Source organism: Molossus molossus, unplaced genomic scaffold (assembly GCF_014108415.1).
Source record: "Molossus molossus isolate mMolMol1 unplaced genomic scaffold, mMolMol1.p scaffold_m16_p_40, whole genome shotgun sequence".
NCBI lineage: Eukaryota > Metazoa > Chordata > Mammalia > Chiroptera > Molossidae > Molossus > Molossus molossus.
In genome coordinates this window covers 60,773-73,582 of record NW_023425378.1, presented here as the reverse complement: position 1 = coordinate 73,582, position 12,810 = coordinate 60,773, and the positions used below count along the sequence as shown (strand labels likewise).

The following is a 12,810-nucleotide window of genomic DNA, read 5'->3' as shown; positions in this document are numbered from 1 at the left end:
AACAGCTTGGTACCGGCACAAGAACAGGCATACAGACCAATCGAACAGAACAGAGAGCCCATAAATTGACCCAAGACATTATGGTCAGTTAATATTTGACAGTGGTGGCAGGAGCATAAAGTGGAGTAAAAACAGCCTCTTTAATAAATGGTGTTGGGAAAACAGCTACATGCAAAACAATGAAACTAGACCACCAACTTATACCATACACAAGAATAAACTCAAAATGGGTAAAAGACTTAAATGTGACTTGTGAATTTGTAAAAATCTTAGAAGAAAATGTAGGCAGCATACTTTAAGATATATCACACACAGTAGAATTTTCATTGATACACTGCCTAAGACAGGAGAAACAAAGAAAAGATAAATTAATACATGGGACTACATCAAACTGAAAGGCTTCTGCACAGCAAAAGAAACAACCATCAAAATGGAAACTGAACCCACTAAATGGGACAGCATAATTGCCAACGATGTATCAGATAAGGGGTTAATTTCCAAAATACATAGAGTACTCATACAACTCAACCAAAGGAAGACAAAGATTACAATTAAAAAATGGGCAGAGGACCTAACTAAACACCTTTCCAGAAAGGACATACAAATGGTCAAGAGATGTATGAAAAAATGTTCAACGTCACTAATCAGAGAGATGCAAATTAAAACTACTATGAGGTATCACCTCAAACCTGCCAGAATGCCTGCCATGAAAAAAACATCAAACAAGTGTTGGTCAGGGTGTGGAGAAAAGGGGACTCTAGTACACTGCTGGTGGGAATGCAGACTGGTGCAGCCACTATGGAAAACAATGTGGTATTTCCTCAAAATTTTTAAAAATGGAACCACCATTTGACCCCGTGATCCCACTTCCAAAAATATATCGTAAGCCTGAAACACCAATCAGAAAGAATCAACAAATTTGGCAAAGTAGCAGGATACAACATATGTATGCCTATGTTCATAGCACTATTTACAATTGCTAAGACCTGGAAACAGCCCAAGTGTCTATCAATAGATGAGTGGATAAAGAAACTGTCGTATATATACACAATGGAAAAACATGCAGCTGTAAAATAGAAATATCTCTGTCCAGTTGATGTGGCTCAGTGCATGAGCCTTGACCTATGCACCAAGAGGTCGCCAGTTCCATTCCTGGTCAGGGCACATGCCCAGGTTGTGAGCCATGTACCCAGTGGGGGACATGCAGGAAGCAGCCAATAGATTAATTTTCTCTCTTATCAATTTTTCTATCTCTCTCTCCCCCTCTCCCTTTAAAATTAATAAAGAAAAAAGAAAGATATCTTATCCTTTGAGATGACATGGAGGGACTTGAAGAGTATTATGCTAAGCAAAATAGGCCAATCAGAGAAAGACAAATACTACATTATCTCACTTATTTGTGGAATAAAATAAACAAAATAGACACAGAGACATAGGAAGGAGGATGGATCAGACTGATAGGCCTCAGAGGGGGAGGGCTGGATAAGATAAACCAAAGAACCTATATGCATGTATGCGTAACCAATAAAATAGAGAACAATTCTGGGGCAGTGAGAATGGGGAGGAGAGTGTCTAGGGGGTAAAAAGGAGAAACATCTCTAACAAAAATAAATAAATTAATGTAAAAAAGAAATAAATACAGAGATAACAACCCTGGCCAGTTTGGTTCAGCAGTTAGAGCATTGGCCTATGAGACCAAGAGGTCTCGGGTTTGATTCCGAGTTAAGGGCACATACCCGGGCAGGTCCGTAACTATATCTCGGTTGGGGTCATGCAGGAGGCAACCTGTCAATGTGACACATTGATGTTTCTTTCTTTTTTTTTTTTTTATCCTCACCCGAGGACATTTTTCGATATTTTGTTCAGATAGAGGGGGAGAGAGAGAGAGAGAGAACATCGACGTGAAAGCGACACATCGAGTGGTTGCCACCCACACGACCCAACCAGGGCTGGGGACAAGCTGCAACCAAGGTACCGTACATGCCCTTAGCGGGAACTGAACCCAGGTCTCTCCGGACTGCAGTCCGACTCTCTAACCGCTGAGCCAAACCGGCCAGGGCAATGTTTCTTTCTTTCAGTCTTTCCTTTCCTCCATTCTACTTTACCTCTATCTAAAAATCAATGGAAAATATCCTCATGTAAGGATTAACAGAAAAGAGGGGAAAAAAAGAGAGAGAAAAGAGTACACAAATAAAAGTTTTAATAATAGCCTAAAATGCATGTTACTACTGTGATAGAAATCAGTCTACAGGGATTAAAAAGAAGTCTTAGAAGATAAACAGAGTTGACAGTTTCTCCTAAATGATAGAATGCTCTCAAAAAAAAAAAAAAATGTTCTATAACATTGGACCCTTAAGTATCCCTAAAGTATCTAACAATAATTAAGAATAGTTTAGTTGAAAAGGAGAAAATGAATACATGGGACTACATCAAACTCAAAACCTTCTGCAGAGGGAGTGAATGGAAGCTACACAGACCGTCTCCCAGGACCAAACTGGAATTACAACTAAAATACAGACAAATTGACAAAAAAAAGCAATAGAAAAGCAACTTGTGAGAACCATATAACCAGGGACACTGACTCAATCCTGGTAGGATTGCAAAGGCATGAAATGGGGACTGGGAGCCCACAGTCAGCAGCTTGGCAGTGGCCTCAGCTGTGAGCAGTGTCCTCAGGTTAACCTCCCAAGCGGCTCCACAGCTCAGAGCCAGGAAAGAGGCGAAAATAGCCACAGCCACTCACCTTGGGCTCTGGCAGAGGGAGGGCAGACTGGACTGGAACTGTGTGGGGACACTCGGGATTTGGAGGGCACTCAGAGCATTTGCTGAGTTGTGGCCACGCAGTACAGTGGCCAAATTGCTCTTTCCCAGGGCTTTGGGGAGAAGCAGGAGCCCCTCCCTCAGAGATTCAACCCCACCTTGTGGGCCACTGAAATGCAAATTGAGGCTCACTAACAACCAGCATCTGCCCCACCCTCGGAAAATCCCCTTATGCTGAGCACCTGAGGAAGTCTTTCAATCAACTGACAACCCAAAACTCTTCAAGTAACCGGACTGCTAGCCTCCGGGCCAAGAGCTAGAGGATAACAGTACCATCACTGGGCTAGCAACTCTAACCAGGAAAGTAAGGCTTGACAGTGGTGTTAAATATGAGGCCTCCCTCACTCATTTAAATCCAGGAGAGGGAGCCACAAACAGCAGAACACCAATAACCACAGGGAAAACTTGGCAAGGCTCCAAACCCACTATGATAGCCAAAATGGTGAAACACAGAAACAAAAGCTAAATGAAAGAACAAGAGACCTCCATTGATGAGATCAATGTGGAGCAGTTAGGCATGTTAACAGAGCTAGAATTCAGAGCCATTTTCTTGAGGAAGCTCAACAGCATGAGTAAGGTCATAGATATGCTGAAAATAAACCAATTGGAAATTAAAAACAACCAAGAAGAGATCAAGAGTGACATATCAGAAATAAAGAACACATTGGAAGGTCTAAAGAGGAAAGTAGAGAAAGCTGAGGACCAGATCAGTGAATTAGAAGACAGTGTAGAAAAAAATCAACCAATCAGAAAACCAAAAGAAAAAAAAATGATTAAAAAACAGGAAGACAGCTTACGAGAACTGTGGGACAACTGAAAATGTAATAATATTCGCATCATAGGAGTCCCCGAGAAGAAGAAAATGAGCAAGGGTTAGAGAACACATTAAAAAAAATAGTGACAGAAAACTTCCCTAATTTGGTGAAGGAAGAGAGCCCGAAGTAAGAAGAACCCAAACAGGCCCACACCAAGACACATAGTAATTAAAATGCCAACTTTAAAGACAAAGAGGGAATCCTAAAAGCATCAAGAGATAAGCAACAGGTTACCTACAAAGGAAACCCCATAAGGCTCTCAGCTGACTTCTCACAAGAAACACTACAGGCCACAAGGAAATGGCATGAGGTAATCAAGGTCATGAAAAACTAGGATCTGAATCCAAGACTACTCTACCCAGCAAGACTGTCATTCAAAATAGAAGGTCAAATAAAGAGCTTCCCAGACAAAAAAAAAAAAAAAAAAGGCTAAGGGAACACATAAGCACCAAACCAGCACTACAAGAAATGTTAAAAGGACTGCGATGATTAGAAGAAGAAATAGGAAGAAAAATAGAACCACACTAAATAAAAATGGCAATAAATAAGTACGTATCTATTATCACCTTAAATGTAAATGGACTGAATGCTCCAATAAAGACACAGAGTAGCTGATTGGATAAGAAAGCATGACTCATACATATGTTGTTTACAAGAGACCCACCTCACAACAAGAGACTCACATAGGTTGAAAGTGAAGGGATGGCAAAAAATTTTCCAAACAAAAAAAAGCTGGGGTAGCAATACTCATATTTGATACAATAGATTTCAAAATAAAGACCATAACTAGAAACAATGAAGGCCACTACATAATATTGAAAGGATCTATCCAACAGGAAGATATAACCTTGATAAACATATATGCACCCAATATAGGAGCTCCAAAATATATTAAAAATATTCCAGAGGACTTCAAAGGAGAAATTGACAGCAATACAATCATAGCAGGGTAATTCAACACCCCATTGACACCACTGGATAGATCCTCTAGACAAAACTTAGCAAGGAAACAGAGACTCTAAATGAAGCACTAGACCAAATGGATTTAATAGATACCTACAAAGAATTACACCCCAAAACTACAGAATTCACATTCTTCTCAAGTGCACATGGGACATTCTCAAAGATAGACCACATGATAGGACACAAACTAAATCTGTACAAGTTCAAGAAGACTGAAATCATATCAAGTATCTTCCCAGATCACAATGGCATGAAACTAGAAATCAACTGTGACAAAAACATGCAAAGACATTTCAACACATGGAGGCTAAATAGCATGTTATTAAATAATGAACGAAGGAGATCAAGGAAGGATTAAAAACTTCCTGGAAACCAATGAAAATGAACACACAACAACACAAAATCTATGGGATATAGCAAAAGCAGTTCTGAGAGAGATGTTCATAGTACTATAGGCCTACCTTAAGAAACAGAAAAAATTTTTAATTGACTGTCTAACCTCACAACTTAAAGAATTAGAAAGCAAACAAAAAGAAAATGCCAGAGCAAGTAGAAGGAAGGAAAGAGTAAAGATCACAGCAGAAATAAATAACATAGAGTCCAAAAAAACAATTCAAAGGATCAATGAAACAAAGAGCTGGTTTTTCAAAAAGATAAACGAGATTGATGGACCCTGAGCTAAACAGAGAGAGAAACCAAATGTACAAAATCAGAAATGAAAGAGGAGACATAACAACTGACACCACAGAAATACAAAAGATTGTTAAACACTACTATGAAGAATTATATGGCAACAAATTCGACAATCTAGGAGAAATGAACAAATTTCGAAAACACAGTCTCCAAAAACTGAACCGGGAAAGGATAGAAAACTTGAACAGACCAATAACAACTAAGGAAATTGAAGAGGTAACCAAGGCTCTAACAGCAAACAAAAGACGAGGCTTCATGGGTAAGTTTTACAAAACATTCAAAAAAGAACTAACACCCATTCTCTTCAAACTATTTTGAAAAATTCAAAAAGACGTCCAGACTCGTTTTATGAAGCCAGCATAATTCTAATTCCAAAACCACAAAAAGACACTACAAAGAAAGAAAACTATAGGCCAGTATCCCTGATGAACATAGATGCCAAAATCCTGAACAAAATACTAGCAAATTGGATCCAGCAATACATCAAATAAATTATTCACCATGACCAAGTGGGATTCATCCCAGGGATGCAAGGCTGGTACAATATTCGCAAATCAATATATGTGATACACCACATAAACAAAATGAAGAATAAATCCACATGATCATATCAATAGATGCTGAAAAAGCATTCAACAAAATCCAGCATCCATTTCTGATAAAAACGCTCAGCAATGTGGGAATAGACCGATCATATCTTGAAATAATAAAGGCCATATATGAAAGACCTACAGCCAACATCATACTCAATGGGCAGAAACTAAAAATATTTCCCTAAAGAACAAGAACAAGACAGGGATGTCCACTTTCACCACTCTTATTTAACATAGTACTGGAAATCTTAGCCACAGCAATCAGACAGGAAGAAAAAATAAAAGAGATCCCAATTGGAAAGGAGGAAGTGAAACTGTCATTATTTGCAGATGACATGATATTATACATAGAAAACCCTAAAGATTCCATTAAAATACTACTATATTTATTAAATGAATTTGGCAAAGTAGCAGGATACAAAATTAATGTTAAGAAATCGATGGCATTCTTATACACCAACAACGAACTCACAGCAAGAGAAACTGAAAATACAATCCCATTTACCATCGTGGCAAAAAAAATTAAGATACCTAGGAATAAACTTAACCAAAGAAGTAAAGGACCTATTCGCAGAAAACTACAGGACATTGAAGAAAGAAATAAAGAAAGATATAAAAAAGTGGAAGCACATACCTTGTTCATGGATTGGAAGAATTAACATCATTAAAATGTCCATACTACCCAAAGCAATCTATAGAGTCAATGCAGTCCCCATCAAAATACCAATGGCATATTTCACAGATCTAAAACAAATACTCCAAAAGTTTATATAAAACTAAAAAAGACCCTGAATAGCCACAGTAATCTTGAGAAAGAAGAACAAAGTTGGAGGGATGACAGTACCAGATACCAGATTATACCACAAAGCGACTTTAATCAAAACAGCCTGGTACTGGCACAAGAACAGGCATATAGACAGGTGGAACAGAACAGAGAACCCAGAAATGGACCCAAGGCAATATGCTCAATTAATATTTGACAAAGGTGGCAAAAGCATACAGTGCAGTAAAGACAGCCTCTTTAATAAATGGTGTTGGGAAAATTGGACAGCTACATGCAAAGTAACGAAACTAGACCATCAGCTTACACCATACACAAAGATAAACTCAAAACGGATAAAAGACCAGTGAATCCATGAAAATTCTAGAAAAAATGTAGGCAACAAAATTTCAAACATAATACACAGCAGAAATTTCACTGACACATCACTTAAGGCAACAGAAACATAGTAGAAAATGAACACATGGTCCTACATCAAACTAAAAAGCTTCTGCACAGCAAACAAAACAACCATCAAAATGGAAAGGCAACCCACTGTATGCGAGAACATCATTGCCAATGATATATCAGATAAGGGGTTAATTTCCAATATATATAGAGTACTCATACCACTCAACAAAAGGAAGACAAAGAACCCAATTAAAAAATGGGCAGAGTAGCTGAATAGACACCTCTCCAAACAGGACATACAAACGGCCAAGAGACAGATGAAGAAATGCTCAACATCACTAATCATCAGAGAGATGCAAATTAAAACGACAATGAGGTATTACCTCACACCTGTCATAATGACCGCCATCAACAAATCATCAAACAAGTGTTGGCAAGGGTGTGGAGAAAAGGGAAGTCTAGTGCACTGCTGGTGGGAATGCAGACTGGTGCAGCCACTATGGAAAACAATATGGTATTATCTCAAAAAATGAAAAACTGAACTTCCATTTGACCCAGTGATCCCTCTTCTAGGAATATACCCTGAGAAGCCTGAAACACCAATCAGAAGGAATATATATACCCCCATGTTCATAGCAGCACTATTTACAATAGCTAAGATCTGGAAACAGCTCAAGTGTCCATCAGTAGATGAATGGATGAAAAAGTGGTGGTACATATACACAATGGAGTACTATGCAGTTTTAAGAAAGAAAGATCTCTTATCCTTTGAGACCACATGGAGGGACCTGGAAAGTATTATCCCAGGTGAAGCAATTCAAGCAGAAAAAGACAAATGCCACATGATCTCACTTATATATGGAATATAGTGAATATAACAGTCTGAGGAATAGGGTAGACCCAGAAACACTAAAGTAGGGTACAGACTGACAACCCTCAGAAGACGGGGTGTTGGGTGTAGGAAGAGATAAACCGCAGAACTTATATGCATGTGTGCATAACCAATGGACATGGACAACAAAGCCAAGGACAGGACGGGAGGGATGGGGAGGAGGGTGTCAATGGGGTAAAAAAGGAGAAACATCTGTAACAAAAATAAAATTAAAAAAAAAAAGAAGGTGGGAAAATAAAAAAAGCTTCTGCCCAGCAAAAGATATAATCATCAAAATGGAAAGGCTACTCACTGTATGGGAGAGCATAATTGCCAATGATATATCAGTAGGGAGTTAATTTCCAATATATATAGAGTACTCATACAACTCAACAAAAGGAAGACAAAGAACCCAATTAGAAAATGGGCAGAGGACACCTCTCCAAACAGGACATACAAACGGCCAAGAAACATATGAAGAAATGCTCAACATCACTAATCATCAGAGAGATGCAAATTAAAACAACAATGAGTTATCACCTCACACCTGTCAGAATGGCTGCCATCAACGAATCATCAAATACCAAGTGATGGCGAGGATGTGGAGAAAAGGGGACTCTAGTACACTGCTGGTGGGAATGCAGACTGGTGCAGCCACTATGGAAAACAATATGGTATTACATCAAAAAATTAAAATTTGAACTTCCATTTGACCCAGTGATCCCACTTCGGCATATACCCTGAGAAGCCTGAAACACTAATCAGAAAGAATATAGGTACCCCCATGTTTGTAGCACTATTTACAAGATCTGAAAACAGCCGAAATGCCCATAAGAAAGATTTCTTATCCTTGGAGACAACATGGAGGGACCTGGAAAGTGTCATCCTAAGCAAAACAAGCCAAACAGAGAAAGAGAAGTATCATATGATCTCACTTATTTGTGGAATATAATGAACATATCAGTCTGAGGAATGGTGTAGTCCTAGAGATGTGGAAGTGGGGTACAGACTGATTATCCCCAGAAGAGGGGGTGGGGGCGAAAGATAACTCACAGAACTTATATGCATGTATGCATGAACAATGGACATAGAGAACATAGCTGGGGAGAGGGAGGGCAGGGTAGGAAAGGGGGGAATCAGTGTGGGAAAAGGAGAAACACCTGTAACAAAAATAAATAAATCAATAAAAAAAATAGTGTTGTTGAAATATGAACTTAATTTGAGTAAATAAATGAGAATTAATAGGAAAAGGTGATAAAAGAGTTGTATACTTAAAAAAAAAAAAGATTTTAGTCCTACTGGTATGGCTCATTGGTAAAACATCAACCCTTGCACCAAGAGGTTGCTGGTTCAATTCCCAGTCATGGCACATGCCCAGGTTGGGGGCCAATCCTCAGTGGGGTGCATGCAGGAGGTGGCCAATAGATGTTCTTTCTCATTCATGTTTCTATCTCTCCTTCTCCCTTCAATAAAGAAAAACAATGGCTTAAAATATAATTTCATTTATTTTTTTTAAGAGATAGGAAAGGAGAGAGAGATAGAAACATCGACGTAAAAGAGAAACTGACTGGCTGTCTCCTGCATGCCCCTACTGGGGATTGAGCTTGCAACCAGGGCATGTCGCCTGAGTAGGAATCAAGCCAGGACCTCTAAGTCCATGGGAAGATGCACAATCCACTGAGCCACACAGTCTGGGCAAGAGTTATATACCTTTGATCATCTATTTAATGAAAACTGTTTTTCTGTTCTTTTTTTTTTATTAATTAATTTTTGTTACAGATGTTTCTCCTTTTCCCCCCACTGATTCCCCCCTCTCCCTCCCTCCCTGCCATTTCCCCAGATTGTGGTCTATGTCCACTGTTCATGCATACATGTATATAAGTTCTGTGGTTCATCTCTGCCCCACCACCTCCCTCTTTAGGGGATTGTCAGTCTTTACCCGCTTCTGCATCTCTGGGACTACCCCATTCCTCAGACTGTTATGTTCATTATATTCCACAAATAAGTGAGATCACATGAAACATGTCTTTCTCTGTTTGGCTTGTTTCACTTAGGATGATACTTTCCAGGTCCCTCCATGTAGCCTCAAAGGATACGAGATCTTTCTTTCTTAAAGCTGCATAGTACTCCATTGTGTATATGTACCACAGCTCTTTGATCCATTCGTCTCCTGATGGACACTTGGGCTGTTTCCAGATCTTAGTGATTGTAAATAGTGCTGCTACAAACATGGGGGTACATATATTCTTTCTGATTTGTGTTTTAGGCTTCTTAGGGTAGAAAACTGTTTTTCTATAAGAACTAATAGTGGTCAAGTCAGGTGATTAAATGTCTCTCCAACTTTCAAATGAATGGCACTATGACATGAATGGCATGATGAATTTCTCATTTATGTAATATTAACTTTCTCTAATTAATTTCCCTTTATTCAAAAGACCCTGATTTTATTCACCCAAACAGAACTAATGTTTAGAGTAAAAAAGACTGGCCTGTAGGGAATGCTATCTTATTGTGATTATTTTGGTGAGAAAGAATTTCAGATCAACATTATGTGAACCCAAGAAGTCAAGCCCCAAACTTCCACAAAGAAAGTATAAATGTGTGTCCATCGCTTAACTTCGTGAACTATTAATAATAACCAACATTTAAATTTATTGTTTCATTAGGAGCCTTTAATAAATCAATTTCTCTTTTCATTAACTCCATGACATGAATGAATTCTTGCTAAATGATATGATGTGCAAACACATCCAACATATCTCAAGAATGACAAATACTGATGTTAAAAGGTAAACATTTTAATTTCTACAGAAAATAGTACTCCAGACCTGCTAGTTATCTTCCAAACTTATTGCATTTAAGATATTTCAATTATTATTTTAACTATAACATGACAAATATCCTAATAAATAATAACTTCGATTTATGAAAACTGACATTTCATATCCTAAGATATGACAGAATGTAATAATGTAAAATAAAGTAACAAGATATTCACTATAGTAAAAAGAACCAAAAGTTACTGAAAATGAAAAAATATATATATTGGGGTATAACATAGGGATGTAATTCAATCCCAATCGTAAGCATTTAGTTATAATTGGCACACACTGCTTTCATACAAAAGTACTAGTAAAGATTTTATTTAAATGATTTTTTAAAAAGATCAATAGAAAGTTTATATTAAAGACATTATTAGCACTAACCTATGTGGGCAGCCTTGGCAAATCTTCTGATCAGCAAAAGAACCTCCAAGGACTTGACTTAACATAACTGGATGTCCTACAGCTTTTAAAGCTTCATCTAAACTATCCACTAAAGAATTAAAAAATTCTAAGGCATCATGTTGTTGATGCAGATTAACAGGTTCACCCTAAAGCCTAAGAAAAAAAATAGAGTAAAACAAGTACTTTTCTATACCCCCATAATACATTTATTTTATTTTTCATAACAAAAACAAAAATGACATTAGAAGTGTAAGCTGAGTCTTTATCTTTCCATAAAAGAAGTGGAAACAAACCAATATATTCTATGTACTGGGTGAATCATAATGGCAATAAAGCTCATAATAAAAACGGTGCTCCTGTGTCAATGAATTACCATAAAATTACTGGTGTGGCTCAGGTACAGAGGTAGTGCTTGCTAAATATCTGATTCTGAAACAATATATGCATGTATTTTGAGTTCAAGTAAAGAGATCACCATAAGAGGGGAAAGTCACTTTTACATAGATGTTAAAATTATTACTTCGAAAGTTAATTCTGCTTCAATTTTTGGTGCCATATTGCAAAGTTCATAGACAATTATGCCCAAATAAAGGGATTATTTCCAAATGAAAATAGAAAGTCTGTCCTGTTCTATAGAATGGATTTGTTAATACTGTATTATTATTTTTTAATTGACTTTAGAGAAAGGAAAATGAGAGAGAGAGAGAGAGAGACATGTGAGAAATATCCATTGGTTGCCTTTTGCACATGCCCTGACCCAACCCAGGCATGTGCCCTTTCTGGGAATCAAACCCTCCAGCTTTTGGTACACAGAATGACCAAATGAGCCACATTGGCCAGGGCTAAAGAATGAAGTTAAAACTTAGGTCTTGCCTGGGATGTTTTGGCTAAGTGGTTATAACACTGCCCTTGAACTGAAGGGTCTTGGGTTGGGTTTCTGGTCAAGGGCACCTATTTGGGTTGCAAGTTCAATCCTGAGCCAATGCTGGGGTCCTGCAGGAGGCAACTGATAGATGTGTGTCTCTTACATGAATGTTTCTCTCTCTCTCTTTCCCTCGTTCTCTCCCTCCCTCCCTTCCTCCCTCCCTCTCTCCCACTCTCACTAAAAATCAGTGGGAGGCAAACAAAACAAAACAAAACAAAACAAAACAAAACAAAACAAAACAAAATTTATGTCCAAGCATGAGAAATCAAAATACCACTGTGGTATAAACAAAATAAAAACTGTTTTTGCCAAAACCAGGTCATGTTAGAGGTAATAAAAATAAACTACCAAATTTTCCAATGTTACCATATCAGTAGTAAAATCCATCTTTCTATACCCTTAATTTCTTTTTTTAAAATTTATTTATTTTTTATTAATTAATTTTTGTTACAGATGTTTCTCTTTTTCCCCCACTGATCCCCCCCTCCCTTTCCCTCCCTGCACTTTCCCCAGTTTGTTGTTCATGTCCACTGTTCATGCATACATGCATATAAATTCTGTGGTTTATCTCTTCCCCACCCCACCCCCTATTTAGGGGATTGTCAGTCTGTATTGACTTCCTCGTCTCTGGGATTACTCCCTTCCTCAGAGTGTTGTTCATTATATTCCACAAATAAGTGAGATCATATGAAACTTGTCTTTCTCTGTTTGGCTTGTTTCACTTAGGATGAT

At 37.9% G+C, this 12,810-nt stretch overlaps 1 protein-coding gene across 1 annotated transcript in view; it reads right to left on the bottom strand.

Annotated features, from left to right (window-relative positions):
• Positions 1-12,810, bottom strand: part of LOC118616761 (probable ubiquitin carboxyl-terminal hydrolase FAF-X) — a gene marked incomplete at its 5' end in the record, with an annotated part of 90,601 nt that overhangs the window by 17,981 nt on the left and 59,810 nt on the right. The window contains 1 exon segment of the mRNA XM_036242197.1: positions 11,133-11,306. Coding sequence (XP_036098090.1) covers positions 11,133-11,306 — 174 coding nt within the window.